This window comes from Euprymna scolopes, chromosome 15 (assembly GCF_053919585.1).
Source record: "Euprymna scolopes isolate OS-2025 chromosome 15, ASM5391958v1, whole genome shotgun sequence".
Lineage (NCBI taxonomy): Eukaryota > Metazoa > Mollusca > Cephalopoda > Sepiida > Sepiolidae > Euprymna > Euprymna scolopes.
In genome coordinates this window covers 128,396,264-128,422,651 of record NC_136496.1, presented here as the reverse complement: position 1 = coordinate 128,422,651, position 26,388 = coordinate 128,396,264, and the positions used below count along the sequence as shown (strand labels likewise).

Genomic DNA, 26,388 nt, shown 5'->3' with positions numbered 1-26,388 from the left:
TTCACCAAAAATCAGGAAATTAACGAATTTTAATGAAAACTGCAGTATTTTTCAAATAATGATCGCAGAATATAATGAACTAATTATTTTTACTTAACTCTTAGTGAAAATGTTTTATTTTGTTTAAACAAAAAATACCTTTACTAAAGTTATGGTTTTCAGTAGTAAATAAAAAACACAAGAATTTATTTTTGCTTTTTTTAAAGCATCGTAATTTGTAACAATAAAAAATAATTTTTACAGTAACATTACGAAAAAAGCCCCTAAAGTCCGTATTAATGTATTCGATATAACTCGAAGCAAAATGAATTATCGGATACTATTCAGGAAATTAAAGATTCAATTAGATTCCTATTTCAGTCACCTAAATTATTTAGGGTGAAATGAGTTAAGGAATTTATAGCCAAACCTAAATATTTTTTTTTTGGTAAATATCCAGATACGCTACTACAGAACACCGGCCACTCTAATTTGTTTGGGGGGGGGGGAACAAATATATAACACATAAATGTTATCAAAGGCAAGATAAGTTACTTTTCTGCCAAACTGGATATATTTGTTGTGTTTTTATTCAATGTAACATATTTATTCAGCTCGAAAAACATAGTGTTTACCGATGTATTTGAAAATTCAAGATGGCGTCTCACACCCTCTTTAACACCGTAAGTTTGGAAAAAGGTGTTATAAATAAAAAACTATACAAAATACTATTAAAAACCCGCCGAATATATGTCAACCTATGTCACAGTAGCATGTATTGAGCGAGTTTTTAACAGTATTTTATCCAGTTTTTTATTTATAACATCTTTTCCCAAACTTACCGTGTTAAAGAGAGAATCAGACGCCATCTTGAATTTTCCAATACATCGGTAAACACTGTATGGTTTTCGAGCTGAATAAACATGTTACATTGAATAAAAACACGAAAAATATATCCAGTTTGGTAGAAAAGTAACTTACCTTGCCTTTGATAACATTTATTTGTTATATATTTGTTTTTTGACAACTTTTTTGAATCTATGTGTACAGTAATACAAACCCCACCGACCACTCTAATTTGTTTTTTTTTTGGGGGGGGGGGGTGATGTTGGGGCGCACGTGCGCCCCAACATCACCCCCCCCCCCAATGTACAAAGTAAAATCTTCGGAAAATGTTAAATGGTGTTCTAATTGGTAAATGTCGGTGCGTTACTTACGGAAAATTTGAAAATTCGATGTGCCCTGGCACATCGAATTTAAAAAAAAAAAAAAATCGAATTTAAAAAAAAAAAAAAATCGAATTTAAAAAAAAAAAAAAAAAAACAGATAAATTACCCCCCCCCCTACTCCAACTTGGTGTGCTTTCCTTTTCTTATTTTATTTCTTTTTCAGCTAATTTTAAATTTTCCACCCAAAAAGCGCTATAATGTATTTTTGAAAATTAAAAAATTCTATGTCCTGGAAAAAAAAAATCCCCTCCCCCCAACGTAGTTTGCTTGGTGAAGCCGTCGTTTATGCTACAGCGTGCATGCGCGTAGCATAAACGGAAGCTGCAAAATGGTGGAAAGAAGTTCATGGGTTCAGGGGTAAATACCATGCAAACGGTAAATTTGCCCCAAGTTTGACTATCAGATTCGTTGTCAGCAACCTCAATTACCTATAAAAAAACAAATTAGAGTGGTCGGTGTTCTGTAGTAGCGTATCTGGATATTTACCTTTATTTTTTAATTGCTTAAAAAAAATAGCATTAATACAGTAAGTTAGGTAAACTGACTTTTTCGTTTAAAAATGGAATTATTTCCCTTTCGTTATGAACTTTTTTTTTTTTAATTTTTTTTTTTAATAAATATTTTGTGTTTTATATACATAAAGTACAATTGTTGAATGTTACTGTTTTGATTATATTTGTTTGGGGGGGGCACTATTAAAAAATTAAGAAAGATTAAAACGAAGCGAAATTTAAGTTTCCGTTCCATTTTTACAACAACCGTAAAACAGTGCATACTCAGCAAGTTTTATTGTAATTTATAAGCATATTGAAACACTAAATCAACATTTTATTTATTTTTTGCATTATTAATGATGGAAGTATTTTTCTGTTTATTTTCTTAACATCTGTTAAAAAAAAAAAAATAATAATTTGTACATTCTCTTGAAAAAAAGAATCAAACTTTTCTCTACTTTCACATGTGTTCCATTTTAACAAACTGAGTCACAGCAACGCATGGCCGAGTACAGCTAGTATATATATATATATATATATATATATATATATATATATATATATATATATATATATATATAGATAAACAAACCTTGTGCCCTTATTTTTGAAATGACAGGTTTAAGGATTACTATATATATACATATTTTGACATACCAAGATTTGTTTTCAGGTGTAAACTCGATTAACCTCCAAAAGGTGGAATCTAATTTATTTTATAAGCAGCTTTGTCTTGAGGAAACGATTTAAATAAAGTCTCCTCCTCTTTCTTTTAGACTAAAAATCTAAGTACTTCTGCCAGTAAGTCAGAAGAAACGTGTTCAGACTAGCAAAACAAAGGTTAATGATTACGAACAGTAATAAATTGAAAAATGGAAAGTAGACATCGAAAGACTGCGAAAGGTGTTAAGTTGCCAACTTTTGTCCGACTGATAATGGACATGTCTCAACTTATAAAGTGGCACTTATATGAGTATTAACAAAGATAATAACAGGGTGGCACAAATGAAACGCAAAAATATAAATACTGAAGAGAAAAGAAAAGGTTTGAATTTGGGCGTAAAAGAATTTGGGATTTGAATCATATCACTCATTTGTTTATGCCTCCTCCTTTTGATAATTGACAGCATCATAGCATTGCCAGGAAAAGTACAGCAAGACAAACTTAAACTGTTGAACTATTTGCACTTTATGGTTCTCCAGAGCAAATGCAGACACCACCATTGTAATGGGTTTTTAAATTTTTCTTGCAAATGACAACATGTAATAAATATGACACATAACAGGCTTATCAGAATCAAATATCAATTTGACTAATTAATTATTATTTACATTTACGTCTGACTTTATTTTATCAAGTAGATAATTTTGATATAAGTTTTACTGCATATAAATTCTTTTTTGAAGATAAGTTAATGCCAATGAAATTAGTTTTGACGGAGAAATGATGAATAAAAAGTGAGGTAAACCTTGAAGGAATTGGAAAGAAGTCAAAGACTTTTGTTTCACTTTGAATTTTTGCAATGTCAATGTGCGTGGAACAGAATTTTTAAGAAGATAGCTTGAAACTTCTGCTACGGCATAATCATGTTGACATACCCATTTCCAAAGTTAAGCAATGCTGAGCCTGGTTATCACTAAAATGGGTGACTATTTCGAAAGACCAGGTGCTGTATGTGCTCTCTGCAAATCACAATATTGTTTCTAGTCGTCCTAGATTGTTTTTTGCCACTGGGATCAAGCAGCACTAACTCAGGTGAGGTGTGGTTGGAATTGCTTCACAATTATACACATATGCACCCTTACTGGGGATATCCATTGTCTCTCCAAAACAAATTACTTATTGTAGAATAATTTCTAAATAATTAACTGACCATCATCATCATCATCATCATCATCTTCAATTTAATGTTCATTTTACATACAGGTTACGTCATACATGTGTTGAATGGCCTTTAGAAACTTCTAAACCAACCCTAATCTCTGCGAGGTTTTTATTCATCCTTTCTTTCAAGTCTATTCTTATTACATTGTCCAACATTTCCCTTGGTCTTCCCCTGTGAACTGATCTTGCTACCTCAACTGTTCTACATCTACAAACCCAAGAACTCTCATCCGTTCTTCAAACGTGCCCTAATAACGAAATCTCCTAGTCTGTACACACGTTCCTAATATGAAACCAATATCGTCCAAATTTAATCTTCCTCTGAGGTCATCTGATCTAATCCTATCTCATATGACTCATCCATCGCGATATCCTCATATCATTTCCATGCAACACATGTCCTCAACATAAATCAACATTTTACTCCTAGCTGCAGGGGAAATTGTTTTTCAGCTGTATCACACAAGATAGGAGTAATGTGCAGAATGGTGTTAGAGACGATGAAAAGTCATCAATACAAAAGGAGATGCGACGGACGGATAAAGGAGATGTGACGGACGGATAAAGGAGATGTGACGGACGGATAAAGGAGATGTGACGGACGGATAAAGGAGATGTGACGGACGGATAAAGGAGATGTGACGGACGGATAAAGACAACCAATAACCAATGATTACCAATTGCTAGAGAAATAATGGCGAGGCATTCTATGCATCTGCCTCGTGGTAGCTTCCTCAGTCTGTGGGAATTGAAACTCCCAGGTTAATTCGATTGTCGCCTTTTAACTCTGATAACAGGAGAACGACACAGCCACGTCACTTCCTGTTTCTTATATTTCTGCCTCTTTCGCTCTGGACCGTCAAGCAGTCAAGATGTAACAGAGACTGCTCCGGTGGCATCAGCCACCAACCAGCCTCTCATCAATCACAAGTAACGTTACTCATTTCTCAACAAACTCTTTTTTTCTATCAATTTATTACTGTTCGTAATCATTAACCTTTGTTTTGCTAGTCTGAATACGTTTCTTCTGACTTACCGGCAGAAGTACTTAGATTTTTAGTCTCAGAGAAAGAGGAGGAGACTATATCCTTAATATTTCTCATGTAAATAAATCTGCATTCTTTCACTAATATACATATCGGTAGGTTTTCATCATCATTATGTGACCTTTTACTTTTCAAATCACTACCATTCAAACCAATTCATTAACTCCACCATGAGGTCGGGATCGTCTATAACACAAGCAGACCATCTATGTACCCCACTAGAAAATGGTGACCCTGACATGATTTTTTCAAAAATGGTGACCTTACAAACATTTCTTATAAAAGCTGAACAATCTATGTTCCAAAAAACATTTTAAAAACGTTCTCACTGTCACAAATGAAACCGATATCGTTAAATAATCAGTGAAACATACAAAAAAAAAGAAAAAACAGAAAATGTAATTTTAAAAAAAAAGAAAAACTTTTTCTATCGCAGCCTAAAATAATTATAATTAAAAAAAAAGAACAAGAACTTTTATATTCACGTACATAAAAAAAATATAGACATTTTATTCTCTTCTTCATATTTTTTTTACAAAGCATGTCTTTGAACAACGATGTCCGTTAAAAGCTTCAATGATACTAACGGACTACTATCTTCACGAACAATTTGATTTTTCTTGCAAACGAAGAATTTCGCTGTTATAATCAAAACAGGAAAATAATTTTAATTATGTCCTAAATACAACGTGCGCTTGGAAATATTTTATATGTTTTTTCTCGTCGTTTAACTCAAACTTTCTTTATTCTGTTCTTTGTCATAACCGAAGCCAAATATGATCTCGCAAATCTGAAAGGTCAATTTTTTTCTGTTACATTCCTTCTTATAAACCAGTTTGTTCAACTAAACTATTTTCGGAGGACCAGTTCTTGTTTACCTCAGTCGAGAAACACTTCACACGAACAAGACGTGATTAGACACATGTGGAACGAGCACCTGCAACGAACGAACGTCACATTACAGCACAGACGTAACTCCAACAACATATGTCTACCTCTACAATGAACGAAAATAACTTCTTTATTTGAACGAGGATCCTAACAACTTTAATAGCAATGTCAATGCATTTTCAAAGCTAAAAATATAAATTTGCTGTGAATGACTCAAAACATTCCATCACACACGTGTTTTAGCTACGTATCACACTTTAAACTTTCTTCATTTTATCGAAATATTTTTTTTGCCATGTGCGAATATAAAAAAATATTTCAACTTAATCATCGAGAACATGCAGCAACAAGTCCACCATATAACTCAAATAGCAATTCTCACGCTATTTCAACTCCGATAACAATTATGGAAAGGAAAAAGCGACATCAAGCCTCTCCAGCAACACGTTACGGGTTATCAACCTTTTCTCGCAACAACTGCGACCACCAACGCACCAAAATGTTCACCAAACACTGTACACTTCTGCGGCTCACAACAACTCACCTCACCACAGTCCCCAGCAAACATGAGTAAGCTGCATCATGCACACTAAGACACTCATTCCTGGACGTTCATGATCCATACCGACTCACCGAGTATGCTGATCACCTGAACGTCGACACAGTTCCCTACGGACGAACCGATTTCCTCACAGACCTACTTGACACATTCACAGCTAATGTAAACCAACTTCAACCCACCGTGCTGACCTTTGCGCACGCTTCATAAACTCTGCGGCAATACAGTCTATGACCGCAACACTCGCACTCAAACTCACAATGTCGTTCCTGTGACCATCCCACAGTTATACAAGTTTGAACACATTTTGCCTGATATCCTTTAACGTCGCAAGTCCTTATTTTCACCTTGATACTTAAATAAAAATTATTTCTCGTTCCCTATACAGTGGACATGCACACATATGTATGCAGGGTTTTTTTTTTCCAATTATGTTTTCTTTTCTCTAGCTTCCAGCTAACTAGGAAGGGAATATTGTGGGAACTGAAACTCCCAGGCTAATTCGATTGTTGCTCTTTAATTCTCATAACCGGAGAGCGGCACAGCCACATCACTTCCTGTTTCTTATATTTCTGCCTCTTTCATGCTGGACCCTCAAGCAGTCATAATGTAACAGAGACTGCTTCAGTGGCATCAGCCACCAACCAGCACACCTGACTAACTCGTCAGCCTCTCATCAATCGCAAGTAACGTTACTCATTTTTCAACAAACTTTTATTCTTTCTATCTATATCCTTAATATTTCTCACGTAAATTTATGTAAATAAATCTGCATTCGTTCACTAATATACATATTGGTATGTTTTCGTCATCATTGTGTGACCTTTTGCTTTTCAAATCACTCTACCATTCAAACCAATTCATTAACTACAGTGTAGTTACTACACCATGAGGACGGGATCATCTATAACACAAGCAGACAATCTATGTCCCTCACTACAAAGTAAATGAGTTATTTAACTTTCGTTTAATCATTTTTGCTCTCTTATTTTTCCAGCTTACATATGTATATTACCTATGCATTAAATGAACTTGACTCCGGGCAAAACATATGTTTCTTAGTGATGCCATATTGTAATGTTACTAAGCATCCGTTTATGAAGCAAATAACTGGATTCCAGAATATGAGAGTTTTCAGAGCTCAACCAATCAGAATGGATGGAATTTAGTGAGGGAGACTTTATTATTTATGAATTGGTAAAATTATGTCATCTCTATGTATCTATGAGCCAGTTATGATAAGTGTAATTACAGTATCTGTGGATCATGTAGAATTGGTTCCGGTGACAACTGGTAATGGTGATAAGACTAAATATTTAGAGAGAAAACTAGGAACCTTCCTCTGAAGATGTTGCGATTGTGATGGTGTTGATCATCGGATGTAATGTAGCATTTTATTATCACGACTGAATGCGTCTATAATGGTTTGTGAAAGCTACATGAGATAGTGGCTATTAGGCTAGATGCATTGAATTTGAATGTGGCATCTGCTGTTGCAAACTTATGATACTTTGGTCCACAGAATTTCTACAGTCATTTTATTATTTGGGAGGTAACGTTCCAAAGTGATATTTCTATTATAAACTATTTAGAGAGTTCTTTGCCAGACAATAAATTGATGCCTACAAGAATAATTGTTTGTTTTTTTCATTAAGACAATTCTTAATGGTTTAGCATTTTCTAACCTTAGTTTTATCATGCGTTTCTTTTTTATCAGCAGCAAAAATTATTTGACCTTCAAGGAATCAATTAATCTTGCCATAACATTCTTTACAGTAAAAACAGAAATAAACAATTTTCATTTGGTAATTTAGTGAAAAATACTGAAAAGATGATTGCCGTGATATATTCCAATGTTGAGAAAATTTTATTGATTAGAAAAAAATGATTGATTTTGTACGAGCATGAAAAAATAGAAAAACAATTAAACACTAGAAGAATATACAAAAAAAAAAGTGCAAGATTTCAATTTCTCTTGTATTTGGTTCATTGGGTATTTTTTTAATGGTTTTCTGATAGATCATCACTAATCAAAGGCCAGAGACTTCTCAAAGATAATTTAATGGCAGGTCAACCTTTAGTGATCATTTTATGTCAAGAAAAAAGTTGTTTTTGTCATCAATTTCTTGAAAAGTTTGGAAAACAAACTTTTCAAGGAATTGATAACATTTCAGGTTTGGGATGAAAGTCAGTCCTAAAAGCTTATCAAAGGGGGCTTCCTCAAGGAGAGCTGTTCAGTTGGAGCAAAGTGAGAATCAGAGCATTAGTGGTGAAAAGAGAGATATTAAAAGCGTGAGAAATCACTTTTTCCCCAATTACGCTACATGTCCAAAGTCTTGACCATCAATGCTCTTCAAAATGCTGCAATAAATACTTGTGTTGTCTGCATAAACGAATTTGATTTGGAAAGATCATTTATGAAGATCAGAAAGTGGATTGGGCTCAGAATGAATTCCTGAGGAACGCCGGCATTTTTTATATGGGCTTCAGCCTCCTTTGTCCATTAACAACTACTTTTACAGGCTTGTCAGAAAGTACTCCATGGTTGAGAGGGTAATTTCAGATATTCTATAGCCAACAAGCAGGAAAGAGAGCCTAAAAGAAGAGAGGATCCTACTAAAAGCAGAAGTAGGAAATCACATGACTTCTACACATCTCTTCACCTCTTTGGACATCAGCAAGAAGGAATGCAGGACAAAGAGGCTTACCGATAGATGGCTAAAAAGTCGATTTAAATATGTAAGAGGCCTCCCTCACCTCAATTTATTCCTTCTGAATCTATTTCTCTCATACACCAATTTGTTTTCTGCCCTTTAAAACAAAACCAGTATCTTCCCGGTTTTTGATGAACACTCGAATTCAACAGCATTGACAAAAGCTTGATTACAATCGCAAATGCACAGATGTTTAACGTTTATACACCTGCAATGCTTGTAACACATATGCAGTTGAAACTTCTGCCACATTTTGCAAACAATTAAACCTTTCATCCTACCAACCATAGTTTACTTTACAATTTTTTTTTTAAATATACCTTTATTATAGCTTGGACGTTACACAAATAATTTTTTTTTAAGTTTACGTGAAAGCAATATACATTAACTCCAGAAAAGTGAAAATATGTGATAAAAATCAAACTTCAAATAAAATTATGAATTCTACTTGAAAAATTATGATCCACTTAAGGAATGAGGGAAAATGTTTGAAGCAATATCATGCCGATATCCCCACCCCTCACCTTCATTTAAAATCAGTGGCATCGACACATCATTAATATCACCAGAACAAGCTTACACAAACAATATCTGCTACCAGAGATTGGACTTTTCAGTTACAGGCGGTACTGCATGAAAGTCGGATTTTTGAGTACAGGAAAATTTTATGGTCTTACGAGACTGCAATGCCTATGAATGTATATAAAAAATATAACTAACCCAAGATACATGTTCGTGGCATGCCACAGCTCACAAAGGGGTTACAATTACTGAATCCACATGCAATGAAGAACGCTAGAGAATATGTGACATTATAAAAGACAGAGCAGTCAACGTCTCCGATACAGAATTCTCCAACAGGTGTCCAACATGCAGGAAATACTTCAGAGCTCAAATCGGTCAAACAAGCCATCTTCAAATCTACAAAACAATTGCCTGGTTACGGTGATCCTTGCAAGCGATGGACAAACATCATCATCATCAAAAATATGGAGCACAAAATAGTCGCATAATATATTTTTAAATATATAATAGGATTGACTCTAAAGTTATGGCGTGACATTTAGTGAGGATTTAATCACTTAAATATACTAATTAGCCATTAATCACAATGTCAGAGTTTTATATTTGTGAATCGTTTATATGTTATTACTAGCAATAATTATCGCTTCAGAAAAGATTGACAATACTAAGACACAAAAATACATGACCCCCTTGAGTGTTTGAACAGCAAAATACTAAAAAAAAAATTAGACTAATTCAAACAGTAGTAACTATCGTGCAGGGCAACCAGAAAATAGAGTGTCATGCTATGTGTTGTCCATCAGGGAGAGACTCAGGATTGAACTCCGAGTGGCCTGCTTATAAGACAAAAATTCTTTTTTTTTTAATTTTTTTTTTATTACATTTTCACCCCAAACAAGGCAAATTGCCACTTTGATGTAGGCGGCTACTATCAGGGACATAAGCTACAGGGGTACTTTGTGGGGAGTTGGACAGCAAGATGTCGGTTCACATTACACTTGAACTTCTGCATGTCAGTACAGTTGGGGAAGGGAATTCCAAAGTCTAGCGGTTCTGGGGAAGAAACTATTGGAGTAGAAGGCTCTCTTACATGTAGGGATCTCTACTGATAACTAGAGCTTATGCAAATGTTTTGCATAAGCAAACTCGTGTTGTTATAAAAAGAGAAAGGATTTTCCTCCTGAGGTCAGTACGAAAAAATGACAAGTCTCAGACATAAAGACTTACAATGTCACCCAAGAATGAATGAAAAGGATCTGTCCATTCCTACTCCCAGCCCTGACCCCTACATTACCATTTATATTTTTTATTATTTTTTGCTTTTAAATTATTTTGAATAATTTCCAATAAAATAAAATGATGTCTTCACTGTCTACGGATGTCCAGTACAAATTCAGACTTTGCAGTTTTATTGTAAACCTTCCAAATAAAAAAATTTTACCCAAGACAAATTGGTTGATCTTGATATAGATTTTTAAGGGGTTTTTTTTTTCGGTTATAGAGACACCACAATTATAAAATTTTTTGTATTTTGTCAGACTAGACTATGTTCAAATATTGACATTCATAGTTATGAATTCACGTGCAAATATGTGAAGCTTTAAGGTACATATATTTTTTATGAAGGATGAGGGTGTTAAATTTTTCATTAGATATTGGTACAACTGTTTTTTAAACATTTTAAAAAATGTTTAAAAGAACACGTTTAGTAAAAAATAAAGTCATATTTACACTTGAAACTTGCTATACATAAGTCAATAAGTAAAACATGTCTTTTTCAAATAAACACAAGTTGTGAAAGCCACTCTGATGAGATCAAAATCCATTAGAAAATTTTGAAGTATCAGAAAAATTTGTACCCATTTTCCAATGCTAAAACCGATTCTTTTAATTGTCATTGTTTGTTTTTATTTAAAACTTCATTTTCTATTAATGATAAAATCATATTTATTAATTTTAAACTACTAGTAAAACTACAATCTATAGAATTGCCCCATAACAAGTGTATTTGTAGCGGCCGATGTTTACACCTTGGCATCCAGAATTAAAATGCGTAACCTTGTTTCTGCGCAATCGAATTTGTGCATACCTGCACTAATAAAAACATAATTATGCAAAATGATCATCCTGGGAGTCACTCCAAACTTTTTTTTTATAAAGCCAGATTTTTCTTCAATAAACTAGTTGAGCCAAAATTCACAGACCAGCATTTGCAGTGCCCCCTTCGTCAGGCGTTGAGCCTGCTGACATGTCTACACACATACTCGAACTTACAAAGCAACACACACACACATTGCTTGAATTCCTTATCGTTGTTTGTTCACTTATAACCAACTCTTACATTGAAATATTCCCAACCTTTTTCACTGACCCTACTTTCTAATATGAAAAACAATGAACGGAGTTTTATGAACAACTTTTAATGAAAGATAATTTATATAATTGAGCGGAGAAGTTTTGATTATGATTTTCTGACCTGTGTAATGCACGGCTCTTAACTATATTGACTCACTTCTTCTAGATCTCAATTACTGAATCCCCTTTATTTTACAAGAACTCTAAAAAAATATTCAAAAAATATTCTGTTTTTCCTATTGCTGTAATCTTCCTATTTAAGCATATATAAAATATCTTTTTTGTGAATGTGTGAACTCATTATTTTGTTTGTCATATAACATGTCACTCGTATTCTCACATTTAATTATAAACCTAAAATCCTTTTTCACTGAAAATATTTCTTCCAAACCTGCTCATCTCGAAAATACTCCGCCTAAATCAAAACCCCTAAAGAAATCATTCCATAAATATTTTTACATTTATGAAAATATGTGCACATATTATATGAGCTTTTACTCTAATCCAAAAATAAAATAAACAACTTCATAACTAAATATTTACAGATTTAATTGAAATCAATAACTGTAAAAATATTGAAACTATCCCATCATTTATATATTTATATATATGTGTGTGTGTGTGTGTGTGTGTGTGTGTGTGTGTGTGTGTGAATATATTAAAAAGAAAAAAAAATTAAAAAGAACATACTTACTTTACTCATGGGTGGTCCACAAATTAAAGCAATGAGGAATAGACGTACTTTGTCCTGTGGTGTTCCCGCTATAAATTTTATACAAGAAAAAATATATATATTAAAAGATGCCTTCAAAATTAAAGGATAATTTAAATTTAGTCGACTAATTTTTATTAAAATCTAACAGGAAGACCCAGCATTGCCCGGGATTGAATAAGGAATCCTATATACTTCCGGCCATAACACCATATTTTTATTGTAATTTTTATATGTTGATTTCTGTAAATTTATAATCCTTATCACTCTCAAGGCACATCCAACATTTCCCACAGGAATTACAGTGTTTGAAATAACTCCCTTATAGTAGCATAGAAAAATTTTATACATACGATTTAAAAGGTTCTTATGCATTGTCCATTCCATTGTTATAATGGAATGGACACCTCGTAAACATAAGGGGCCAAAGGGAAGACCAAGAACGAGGGACAATCTGGTACAACATATGGGTCCCATATGGCAGCAGAAATGGCTCAGAACAGAAATAGATGGCTGAAGTTCAGATAGGGGTTCCTCATTGAGGGATAAAGCCCTTATTGATTGATATGCATTGTACGACCTACATTTTCTTAGCATTACAAGTCGATTTTTTCTTTGTAGATAATTGTTATTTTATCAACTTGAATGAAAAGAGCTATGTAAAAGATGCTTAAAACCGTTTGAATTATGCAAATATCATCAGTAGTTCGAAAGTTATGAGAATTTTAAGTGCCAAAATTTAGGCTTTTCTGTGGACATTTTTCTTTAGAAAAAGTGGGCTAAATTACAGACCTCAACATTTCAAGAAATTCGGTAATTTCACCCCCATTTATTTATTTTTCAAGCTATTCTCATGAAACTTGGCACTCTTATGTAAAATTGTGTGCTCTTTCTGATTATGCAGTCAAATCTGATGTATCTCTTTACTATAAGCCATGAATTATAAATTCAGATGTACAAATTTAAATTTTTTTAAAACTGGCGCATGGTATCATACAGTGGGTGTCTATTTATGAACAAAACTAAGTATTATAGTAGTATTTAAATATAGCTTTATTGAGAATAGGCATTTTCCTGCCTCCTCACCAAAGGAGAGCTTAATCTTGGGTGTAGCCATTGAATGCCTAAACAGCATTCATGGCCGATATTTACTACTCGCCTCACAGAAAAAAAAAATTGAGTAGATATGAATTAATCTCAGAAATTAATTGAAGAAAATTTTTCATATAGATTTTGGATTTCTGTACAAGATGGAAATTCCCATAGTCGACCAGAACTTATACATTTTGACAACCAGTCCAATTTTCAATTTTGTAAATCCTCTCTATCTGGCCCAAAATATACCCCTATTTTCTGAGATGCAAACATAAATCATACTCTACATGAATCCTCAATGTAACTTTCACAGTACCAGGATACCAGGAATCCTGATAAACAACAACTATATATTCACCAGTTGATGATAATTTTTGTCATTTCTATTCTGTTGTTTTACTGAAAATTCAATTATGTAAACAAAGAAATAAAACGGTAATTTTTTACCTCGTTTCTACCTTAACATTTAAAATGATTACTTCTATTGGTTTTAGAGTATGCTGAAAACGAATATCGCATTTAAATTTTCTGCAAATAAGTAGTTTTCCGGATATTAAGCAATGTCATTTGTTATGCTATCATTGGTGGCCATCTTGGTATACGCAAGCGCAACCTGAGAAACTATGCACAAACGTACGTACCAAGATGGCCACTAGCAATAACGTAAGAAATGACATTGCTTAACATCCGGAAAGCTACTTATTTGCGGAAACTTTAAATGCGATATTCGTTTGTTTTACAGATTCAAAAAAATGGTCTTGACAATGAGTTAAAAATAAATTCAAATTTCACGATATATTTTATTTAATTGTTAGGTGAAAGTACAGAATAGTTAACAAAACACCCTTCCTTCCCCATGTTAAGAATGGGTTTCTAAATAATATTATTTCAGCCTTCTATTTGTTACTAGTGGGGGTACCTGGCGTTGCCCGGGTGTTTAGAGGTTTGTGTCTGTGTGTCGGGGGAGGGGGGGGGTAAATCAAAATAAAAGAATAAGCGAAATAATAACTTTGTTTATATATATAAAAAAAAATGTTAAAACTTCTTAAAAAAAAATTTAAAAAAAAAACAAAACAAAAATGAATGTGATGCAAATGAACGATGCTAAAATTTCTTAAAATCGGAAAAACAAAAACAAAAAAAATGTGAACGTGATGAGAAAACAAAAATGAACGTGATGCAAAACGAACGATGTTAAAACTTCTTAAAAAAAAATCTGAAAGACAAAAACAAAAAAAACAGCAAATGCAAAAAATAGCATAACTAACCCTGTTTCAATATAGTATTGTTTGGAAATCAAATTTGAAAAACTTGAAAATAATTTTTTTTAAATTGACAAACTCAGAATAAAAAATGACTAGTCTAATAAGATAAAAGCAGATAAACAGTTTTCTATTTTTAAGAGAATACTTTAGTCAGCTCAGCGCATTAAGTTAGCATTAGCGAATCGTTTATCTGTTAATTTCTTTAAAAAATAACATTTTAAAGAAATTTCCACACAATTATCAAATATTTACATATTATACATGAAAATAATTCTGAAACTATTATCTACATGAAAATGGATGATATATACCGATTTATCTTATCAATTTTGAAATATTCTTCGTCAACTTTGCTCGGTCATAACTTTGCTTCTTGGTCATAAAAATCAAACACCAGTAGAGATGAACTTCTTTGTTTATATAGCCTGTAAAATTTCTGCCATATCCAATCAAACTTAACCCTGCGCATTTGTATCCAAACGTAACATATAAAGTGTAAACATAGAAAAAAACAGTTTCCCATTTTGCTATCGTCATTTTTTACAGTTTTTTCATTTTTAACTTGAAGCATAAAAATATTGAATGCATAAAAGCAAAATAAATTAACATCATCGGAATGCTTATTCTATTCTCTTTCCAGCAATGTAATTCTTTTAAAAATTGACTAACAAATAAAAAAGATATGACTTGTTGAAACACATTAAGTATGTAATATTGCCGATATCTACGAAAATACAGCATACGTTTGTAATGCTAATTTTCTACAAAGTTGGCTCGGGTTTACTCGGCAGCTCACAGAAATAACCGAAAAAGGCTGAGCATTCGTCCTCAATTTTTAAATTACTACAAAAATAGATAAACATTTATCTAAAACTAATTACAATGGTAAAAAAAAAAACAGAATTAAAATAAATAAAAATATAACAAACTTATAAGTTTAATGAAAAAATTATTTTTTCTTGTAAATAAATTAAAAATGGAGTTTTACAATTTTTATCAAGAAAATTTGTAAGTAAAAACTTTTTAAATCTGTTTTTTTTTTTCAAGAGAAGGTGTTAAGAAAACCCTTTTTGTTAATTTTTGAAAGCTTTTTTTCTCAAAAAGTTTTAAAGGAAAAAATATTTTTTTTAAGTTTTGAAAATTTGTTTTTGAAGAAAAGTTTTTAGTAAAAATTTTTTTGGTGTATGAAAAATTATTTGTTTCATAAAAACAGATTTTAAAAAATTGAAGAAATGTTGTAAGAAAAGGTTTTTTTGGGTTTTTTTTTTCAGAAATGTTTTTAACCCTAACCTTATCCCACAGGTCAGACATATTAAATAAGTCGCTATCAACTTTCTTTATTGGCAGAACATTAATACATCCTCCAGTGATGTCTTAATTCTTATTTTCAGCAACAATAAATTCACTTTCTTCCATTTTTTATTTTGAATACATTTCATTTTTATAAGTGCGATTAAAATAAAATTTTTATTCCTTGAAATTTACGAAAAAGTCACTTAGATTCTTATTGGCTAAAACCTAATAGTGCATTTGTTACTGATTACTTTTTTTGACCTCAGCTGCTGGGCAAATCCGAGTAACTTTGTAAAACTGCAGGTCATACAATGCATAAGTCAAAATGGGATGTATTTTGAGGTTTTAAGGGAGGGTTCTCCCCCCCCCCCCAGCTTTGTTAAGAATGCACTTAGTGATTCAGGAGCATTTCCATTGTCTTCCCTAGAAAAATGTTAAATATGAATATACTTTTAGTTTTTACAAAGGTTCTCTAACTTTACCTTCTATATGGGAACACACTCATACATTGATTTATATATAGATATTAAAATATTATTTGAAGGAGATAAATTTCAGTTTCATATTTGGAGTAATTTAATCAAACTCAAATTCCATATATTCTTGCTTTGTGAATGAAAATATAATTATTGCACAATGGTAAGCAGAACTCTTTGAAAACAGCGCTCAGCCTCACTCATCAAACCTGACATCCTTTGCCCAACTGATTTTTAATAAAATTCTACTAGATAATTTTCCCTAATTTTTCGTGTAGATGTTTATTTTTGCCTGATATGTAAGTATATCAAAGAATTTTCCTGTTAATTTTTAATTGCCATATTTCATCTATAGATAACTGGAGCAGATGAAGGAGTTGCAACTCTCATCTACTGTACTGTCTGTTCGCTTTAGCAGGCTCTTCCACCTGGAAACACTGTTGGAACTTGGAGGTTGGACCAATCTTCATCTGACTTCTCACTGAGAATATATGACTCTGGGTGACTCTACCAGACATTGCACCTCCAACGGCATTGCTTTTAGGATTGATGAAGTATGCAACCTCCATCATGACATCAAAGTTTTCATTCAAGATGCAGAAAAAAAACAAATATAGTTGTAATACATATCTCAATAATTTAGATGTTTGACAAACTCATTTGGTATGAATGTTAGAATGTTCACTAATGAGCCAGGAGACCCAAGTTTGATCCTTGATCGAGTCATATCACCTCTTCAAGAAAATGGTATTTAATGCTCCCTTGCTAAACACTCAATATTATAAGGTGATGATCATTGATAAGAAAAGGCTCATAACTCTCGCTTCCTTTTTTTGGTCCTTTAGTCGTCACATTCCATGAGCGAGGTTTCTGACAAAGGAGAAAGAATTACTGCTTTCTGAGTCCACATAACACTTACTGTTGGCTTGCTTTTGACCTTGAAGTGATATTGTTTTTAGTTCCTTATATTAGGTGGCTTCAGGTCTTGTCTGGGGCGATTTCTAGTGTAAAAAAAACAATCCTGGTAAGAAAGTGGCACCTTCCTCTACATCTCGATGTAGTAGCAGTGTTAAGTGTTTGAGTCTAGGGGTATTAAACATGAAAGATATATTAAAGAAAAAATTTTTAACACTCAGAGTTTAAAGAAATTTTTTAAAGTATTTATTGTACATAAAAAAAAAAATTTTACAAATGATCCAAGGGAGATAAGCAAGTTCTTCATTCAGTCTAGTTTACGTTTAGAAGAAAGGACAGAGTTATTGAGAATTAATAACAATATTTCTTTGGCCAAAGAGGTCAACAAAAAAACTTTATAGTTACCAAATGTCCAGTTTTTCTTTGAGGGAGCTTGTAATTGATTCTTTTTATAAAATTCCTTTCGACCAGATTTGGATGCTAGGAAATATTGGCCGGAGTTAATCTAGTTAGATGCTAACAACCTGAAGTAGCGTAAAAACTCTAACTGACACATTAACTAAGGAGTTAACACTATCAGCATTCTTTTATAGTTTTGGTGAATGGAAAGTTCTAGAAACGCTCAGAAAAAAAAAAAAAATTTTATATTTAGAAATTGCCAAAAAACTCTTAAGAACATTTTTATATTCTAATTTTAATGTAATATTTTTAATAATAATAATTATACATGTTTAATATTATTATAAGAAATTGTAATATTTTAATGCTTTTATGGGGAAAATGACCTCCCAGGACAGTAGCAGGAGCCTTCAGGTTGCCCTCAACTATGATCGACTGCTTTACTTACTGTCAAATAACAAAAGTATCAGAACTATGAAAATAAAAGAAAACAAACGTGTAGAAAAGAGCAACGACAAATTCATTCAAATTTGTTTCTTGATTTTTTTTTTTCAAAGCAAGTTTACTCAGTTGATATTTAATTTTGTTTTTTTCATAGCAAGTTTACTCAGTTGATATTTAATTTTTTTTTTTTTTGCTTTTATTTTGTAAAAATAGAAAAAACGTAATTAAAAAAAATTACCTTTGGGATCCGAGATTATATCCATTAAAGATTTGTCCTATGAAAAAAAAAATACATTAAAAATTGATATAAAGACGTTAAATGAGATTGGATGAAACATCAACACTTTATAAATATTATAAAATAGAAAAACAAAATATTATAAAATAGAAAAACAAAATACTCAAAATAAAAATCTTGTGTAATCCTTATTTCAATTTCAATCAAAATCCAGGATCTAGATTCTAGAAAATGTCTATAACTTGAGGCTTAAACTTAACAAATGTTAAGAGATAAATAATCCAGAGAATTTTGCTTGTTGTCTAAGTATGATGGATCACATTCAGTGCATATCCAAGACATTTGAATTTTCTAATAGGATGTTGTGACCACCTTCTATAAATATAAAAGTGAAAATGTATGTATGTATGTATGTGTGTGTGTGTGTGTGTGTATGTATGTATGTATGTATGTGTGTTTGTATGTATGTATGTATGTGTGTTTGCTTTTTCTGTATGTCAACAAAACGCCTTTTTTCAGAGAAGCGGTCGGTCGGTTCACAACTTATCACATATAAATCGTAATATCTCACAGTTAACAATGAAGCTCGCCTGTCTATTTAATTTGCTCGATTTCGGGAAGGTAAATATTCAATATTTGTTGCTCGCCGCATGTGGGTTAGTATTTTTCCTATAACATCTTGGGGGGAAAAAAAAAAAGCGTTCAGCAGTAAATGAGATCTCGCAGTCAAACTTGACCTCATTAACTCATTAAAAGGAGCACCCGCTAAATTCAAGTAATTAAATAAATTCAAACGTGTTTCCGTTAGCATCTCGCGGTGGGGCAATGGTTAACGTCGCACTTTTTTTTTTTCACACTTTAATTTACAACTTTGCCTCAAGGGTTCAGATTCGATCCTCACACTTACTTTGTTTTTTTAGCCCCCCCCCCCCTTCCCCACCCCCGGAGTTGCCACACACACCTCCAAACACACGATCAACGTCGGGTACGCTCGCTAGTATTATATAAAAATCATTTTAAAATATGCTAAAGAAATTGAAATTTTGAGAATGTTTAATAATTATTCTTAAAATTTTACGAGAAATTGAAAGTATCTGAATTTTCAGAAAGGGCTTCCACCTTTTGTATAGAACTAAATTAAATATAAATCAATATTACTCACCCTTAAGCCTAGCAATTCGGTTTCAAAATTCATGATTTAATTAGTTTAGGAATTAATTCTATGCATAGAAATATATAAACTTATATAAACTAAGATAAAAGACATCCTACTTTTTTTTTTTATTTTATTTTTTTTTTATTATTATATTTTCACTCTAAACAAGGCGCATTGCCACTTTGGTGTAGGGGGCTACTATCAGAGGCAGCAACTACTCCACTGGGGCACTATATTGGGATTTGGGCAGCAAGATGTCGGTTCACGTTGCACTTGAACTTCTGCATGTCAGTACAGTTAGGGAAGCAGGAACCTGGAATGGAATTCCAGAGTCTAGCGGTTCTGGGGAAGAAACTACTGGAGTAGAAAGATCTTTTACATCTAGGGATCTCTACTGTGTGGGGGTGGGATTTAGCTGCCTGTCGGGTTTGTCGAGGGTGTCTATGTTGTGGGGGCATAAGTGTCTGCAGTTCGTCAGAGCATTCACCATTAAAATACTTGTAGAACAGAACAGGCAGAAAGATGCAACGTTTCGTCGATGGGACAGAGGCTGAAGCTTGAATGCCAGTTCAGGGTCTATCAGATTGGCGACTCTTTTTTTAACCTTGTCTAAGAGCGAGAGACTAGTAGCAGATGCACCAGCCCAAATGTGACAACAATACTCCATACATGGGCGAATTGTGGCCTTATAGAGGTACAGGATACTTTCAGGTGTCAGTAGTTTTCTAGCACGGTAGAGAGAGCCTACCTTTTTCGCAGCGGCCCTGGCAATGTTTTCAATATAATTGTTCCAACTCATGTTTCCTGTGAACGTTAGGCCAAGCAGTTTGAAAAATGTACTCTCAGACAGGGAGTCACTGACCATTGCTATTGGTGGCAGAGAAGGTTTCTTGTAATTATTGAATGAAACAAGTTTAGTCTTGGCAGCATTGAATGTGACCATCCATTTATGTCCCCATTCCACTACAGATTGGAGGTCATCCTCTAGTGTTTTTGCCATTTCTTTAGATATGTGTTCATTTGTTTTCCTGTCATGCCTGTTGTAGAGTGTGGTGTCATCAGCTACTAGTCATCAAAATTTTATTGGTTAAAAAATTGATTACATGTTCCAATATATAACTATTATCGATTCGAATATTTTATTTTTCTAATCACCATTGTCTCATATTCAGATAAATGTTGGCGTGTGTTCGATGGTTTTTAGAAATTCACTTCCAAACTTTCTTCAAGCAAAATCTGTGTGAAATCAGATAACAATACCTACAATGTTGTCTCACTGTTCATCTGACAAACTCACTAACCCTTATTCTCGAGGGGCCTTTGGACCTTAATAAATAATGACTTATAAGAAAAAAAAATGTTTTTTTAATAAATAATAAAAATAAAAATTACCGTAACAGATTTGCTCATCAATTTCTCTTCAGTTTCAAAATAAACATCTAATTTTCTTTCCTGTAACATGAAAAAATATATTTGTTGAACAAATGATTCCCTTTCTTGTCAATTCTGTCTTTGTAAAATGTATAAATAATCAAAAAATTTAATAACAAAACCAGCATTTCATCTGCCTGAAAGGATCATAAAAAACAAAACAAAAAAAAAGAACAGCAAAACAATGTATGAATAACCATTATAAAAGTCAATGTGTCAGTAATGATTACAGCAACTTGATTGCTATGTGTTCAAATACAAGGCTGAGTATGTAACAACTTCACTCATCCGGCATTGCCCAGGTGTCTTTTTACTTTGATCAGTACTTTATCAGTTGTTAAAACCATCTTGTTAAGTTGAAATTGTTTTCTCCTTATATTTACTCACTTAAATTTGTTTCTAGTCTTTTTAGTAGTACAAATTAAACATGTACATCAAGTCTGTTGCCAAGGTCGCTGGAAAGATGGTGGGATCCTTCTACCGTTCCAGAAGATATCTCACTACTGATGCAATTCTCTATCTATATAAAAGCCAAGTACGTCCAAGGATGGAATACTGTTGCCATATCTGGGCAGGAGCTGCTAAAAACAGCTTATCCTGCCTTGACAGAGTACAAAATAGACTTCGTGGCTTAGTGGGGGATGCCCTTTTCTCTACCCTGCAATCTCTCTCCCACAGAAGAGACGTTGCGAGCCTATACTTTTTTATCGTTATTTCCATGGCAGGTGCTCGTCTGAACTCCAATCTCTGGTCCCCCCTCGCCAATCTTTCACGAAAAACACCCGTCTAGCTGAATCCACTGTGAAAAATTTCCCCCACTCTATATCTGTGCCTAAATCAAAACGCGGATTCCATGAACAAAGCTTCTTTCTTAGAACTGCACGCCTGCGGAACTCTGTTCCGTCTGCCTGCTTCCCTCCGGACTACAACTTGGATGTGTTCAAGTCCAATGTTAACAAATTCCTAATGAACTGCCCCTTTAATCAAACACTTCATCAAATCTCCACACTAACGTAATGTACTCGCAATAACCCTTATCCCTGAGTGGCTTCCGGGCCTTGATAAGTGGTGATCATTGTGTAAAAAAAAAAAAAAATTTGTCAAGTATTTTTGTAAGAAGAAAACAACTTCTGAGTTCAACAGTGGCTGTGGTCTAAAATTACAATTTGAAGTTATTTCCCTTGTTTCTTGTTTTCAAGATGGCATTGCAAGATTGTTACTCATAGCTTAGCCATAAAATTTGACTTTTTTTAATTTAAAAAGAAAACTACTTGAGCAATTTACATGTTATTTAGTATATAATATTTTCTTTCCATTACTGATGCATGCATCATTTATGTTTTCTTTTTTAATTTGTTTTCTTTTTTTGATGAGGGTGAATTCTGAACAAGCACCAAAAGTTACATGAAATTAAACAAATATAGATCATTATCAAAAATACTATGGGCTCTAACCAAACTACTGAGTAGAATGGCACTATATTTGGCATGAAAAGCCTTCAGAACACGGAATGTAATAAAATTAAAAAGAATAAATCTACAACAATGGTTGGTAAGTGCGATATTAACAACTACATTTTTTGGTGACAATTTAGCAAAAAATATAAAAGAAACTGGTTTTAAATTGATATACCTTAATATGCTCAAGTAAAGCCGTGGCAATATTGGTATGCATATCAATAAGGCGCTTCTTTTCCAAAAGTTCAGGCAAAGAACTGAAACAAAATAAAACGCATCATTTTAAATATTTTTTTGGTCAGTTGGACTTCAATTAGAGAAATGGTTTTGTATTTTGGGTCAGAGTCTTTATTTCTGTTTGAATTTTTTTATCCAAACTTTTTTTTTTCTCTGAGAAAAAAATGTTTTGTAATCTTTGGATGTTTTTCTATCATAAAAATATAATTCTGTTTGTTTTGTTGTTACTAATGTTAGTTAAGTAGTTTTCTCTTGTATTTCTGGTTGGCATTATCATACTTTCTTTGTTTCCTTTCTGTAGTCATTGTGGTTTGGTTGTTAAAATCATCACATCTCTGTACTGTATATATATATATATATATATATATATATATATATATATATATATATATATATATATATATATAAGTAAATTCTTGGTACAGCAAAATGGAAGGAGAAATTTCAGAGGAAACATAATTTAATTTAAATACCAAAAAAAAAACAAAAAAAAACGGGCAGGTGAAATTATTAAAATTTCCTTAAGGCCTTATCGTCTGACCCTCTAAGAGGAAACGTCAGAATGATTAATTAAAAACTAAGAAACGAATGAGGAAAGAAGGAAATTTGGTTTCAGTTGGAAGACCAGTGAGAAAAAAAAAAAAAAAAATCTCACTGTTCAGGTGGTTTTAAATCAATAAATATCTCCAACTGATATTTCAAAATCTTTTGTCTACACAGGCTAGGTAGACAAACGATTTTTTGTTTTTTTGGTATTTAAATTAAATTATGTTTCCTCTGAAATTTCTCCTTCCATTTTGCTGTACCAAGAATTTATATATATATATATATATATATATATATATATATGCTGTAATCAAAACTCACTACTCTGAAATTCGCCTTGTTATTCAAACTGACACAATTTTATTAGATTTCATGTTACTTTGCGAGACCCACCAGGTACAGACACCATTTTACTTTTCCCTTTTGCCTGTAATTGGACCTTATATGCTACACAAACTCATCCAAAAATTTTAGGTAAGTTCCTTCAGCATTCTTTTTACTTAGCAACAAGGCATTTTTCCACGCACATCCTTAATCTTCAACATCAATAATTGGTTTCATAATCTTCCATCCAAACCATTCATTTTTGTTTGCATTGCACACTTTGCCCGGGTTCTTCTTGAGATTTCATCAAGAACCTCTTCATCTGATGGTAAAAAAATTCTCCGTAGTAGTTATCAGTCTTAGCTGTTAAAACATGTACAGCATACGTGATATGAGAAGGAGATGGTTTTGTCAGAAGAATTATTTCCCTTGAATGAAGAAATAGGAAGTAGAGAGAATTTAAGGCAGACATGTTGAGTGCTCAGAGTGTGAAGTAAATCGAGCAGTAAATGCATAAATATTAACATTTGATAATTTTTCCTATAATCTCCATAGACATTTATTGATTCACTGAACAGTAAGCATGTCTGCACTTCTGGTATATTGATTCAAGGGAAGTAACTCATCTGTCATTAAAATTAGGATTTATTTATTTGTTGATACGTGTGTTTGGCATGTGTTTCTCTATTATATGAATTGTCCATTGCTTCAGATGGTGATGGCTGTGTCGGTTAGTTGGTTGTTTTTGTTTTACGGCATATCAACCTTTTTCAGGTTATTTAATGCCGAATCTAGTTATTTTGAGGAACGCTTTTTAATGGCGTATATATTGGGGGGGGGGCAGATTCTCTTTAACCCATAGTTGGGACCCTAACAGGTACTACCACTCCGGGTCAGAGTGGACCTGGGAGCAATGGCAATTAATGAGTGGCTCCACACTCCCTAAGGCCTGCAAGGTGGGGCCTCACCATCGGATATAGTTTTAGGTCATATCCGGGACCGATGATTGTGTCAGTCAAACAAAACGACACAGCTTTGTGTGTTGTGCTTGCGATTGAAGAGAACAATAATCTTCCCAAAACAAGCGTAATTGGCCTGAACCCAGGAATACTTCGATGTAAAAAAAATAAATAAAAATAGTTGGGATTCCTAATAAGTAATCACAGTTGCTATGTAAAGGAGTCAATAACTAGATGAAATTTTTCTTCTTCTACAATGTTTTTTGTGTAATTTGCGTTGACATATCTCATAATTTCCCATTTGTGCTTTGTGTGGACCTATTGTTATCTTTTGTCATTTATTCCTACTGATAATTATCTCTCATGACATCTTATTCGTGCTTCTAGTGAATCTGTTATTTTTATCCCTCACGCCTATTGTTCCGGTTTGTTTGGTTTTATTGATTGAAGGGTTCAGATTCATCCAGGTCCTTAAGGGACCAACCCTTTAAGGGATATTATTTGAAGACTTTGATTTAGTAAACAAATAAACTGAAAAGTTTAGACACTTGATTTGGAAAGATTCAGAGTTTTAGTATCTTTAATTTTGCTAATCCCATTTCCTTATAATTAACGTGCCAACAAAATGCATGGGATCAATTAGGTTTTAAGCAAAATAAAAAAAAAAAGCACTTCAGGTCTACACCAGTTTCTTATAGTTAATATGTGCATGCTATAAACAAATGGATAAAAAAAAAACCTTAGTTCTTTTTATTTTTTCATTGCAAGATTTTTAATATTTTTTAAGATTTTGAGAAAAAAATGGTAGGATACTAAGTATCTGTTTTTTAATGTGTGATTTTTTAAAAATTTTTAACAAAATATTTTAATGAACAAATCATTGTCCTTATTTGTCAAACCCGAATTTTGTTTCCCCCAGTTGTGTACACTTGAAGTGTTTCATTCTCGTTTTTAATTTTGATTCTTACATTCATATTTAACTAATTACAATTCTGTATAATTAATATAATTTTGGAGAGGAATTTTGCATTTTAATATTTATTTTCATAAACATAAAAAAAAACATCTAAAATTTGTGTCTAATCTGCCCAAGTGGTGAGGCAAAAGGTTTCTAATTTTTTTTTTTTTTTTCTCAATAAAAAATGTATTATTTTATAAATTTATATGGTCGATTTTTAAGGTAGGGGAAATTCTGTTCCATCCAAAATTGGACACTCTGTATTTGAACAAAAATTAAAATTACCTCAGTCTGGAAGGATTTCTCCCTTCCTGATTGAAGACAGAAAAAATAAAATGACACAGAATTGTTTTCTTTATTAAAAAGAAAGTTAAATTTTGTTTCATTTGTAAACTTGTTTTTTTAAGGCTAACTTCACCCTCATGGAGAGGCAAATGGAAGATAACTCCAGTTTGCTTGTGATATTAAAAGTATAATTCAAATGGAGAAAAGTCAATTCAAGATGTTGAAAGTTAAATTAAATATAAATTGAATAATTACAGAACATGAAGTAATTTGAAAATGAGAACTTAAAGCACACACAGCTGGAAAAATAGAACTTTCTGTTTTGATAATTAGGGACAATGTTTTTTTTGTTTATTCAAAAATTTTTGTAAAAAAAACAATAAATAATAAATACATCATATCCCAAACGTGCATGCGAGTATTATTCTTCTAAACAGTTCACTTCTTGTAAATAAAAAAAAAAATACTCGAACTGAGATCGAAACCAAAACCCAAAGACAGGAAATCAAGTATGATAACCA

General features: G+C 32.6%; 1 protein-coding gene across 1 annotated transcript in view; it reads right to left on the bottom strand.

The window, feature by feature from the left end:
* The window catches only part of LOC145294134 (sec1 family domain-containing protein 1-like), a 215,424-nt gene that overhangs the window by 139,148 nt on the left and 49,888 nt on the right, over positions 1 to 26,388 (bottom strand). Inside the window, exons 13-16 of the mRNA XM_080141240.1 lie at positions 22,734 to 22,815; positions 21,063 to 21,122; positions 18,515 to 18,551; positions 12,372 to 12,439 (exon numbers count right to left, since the gene is read on the bottom strand). Coding sequence (XP_079997366.1) covers positions 12,372 to 12,439; positions 18,515 to 18,551; positions 21,063 to 21,122; positions 22,734 to 22,815 — 247 coding nt within the window. The remainder of the gene's footprint in view (positions 1 to 12,371; positions 12,440 to 18,514; positions 18,552 to 21,062; positions 21,123 to 22,733; positions 22,816 to 26,388) is intronic.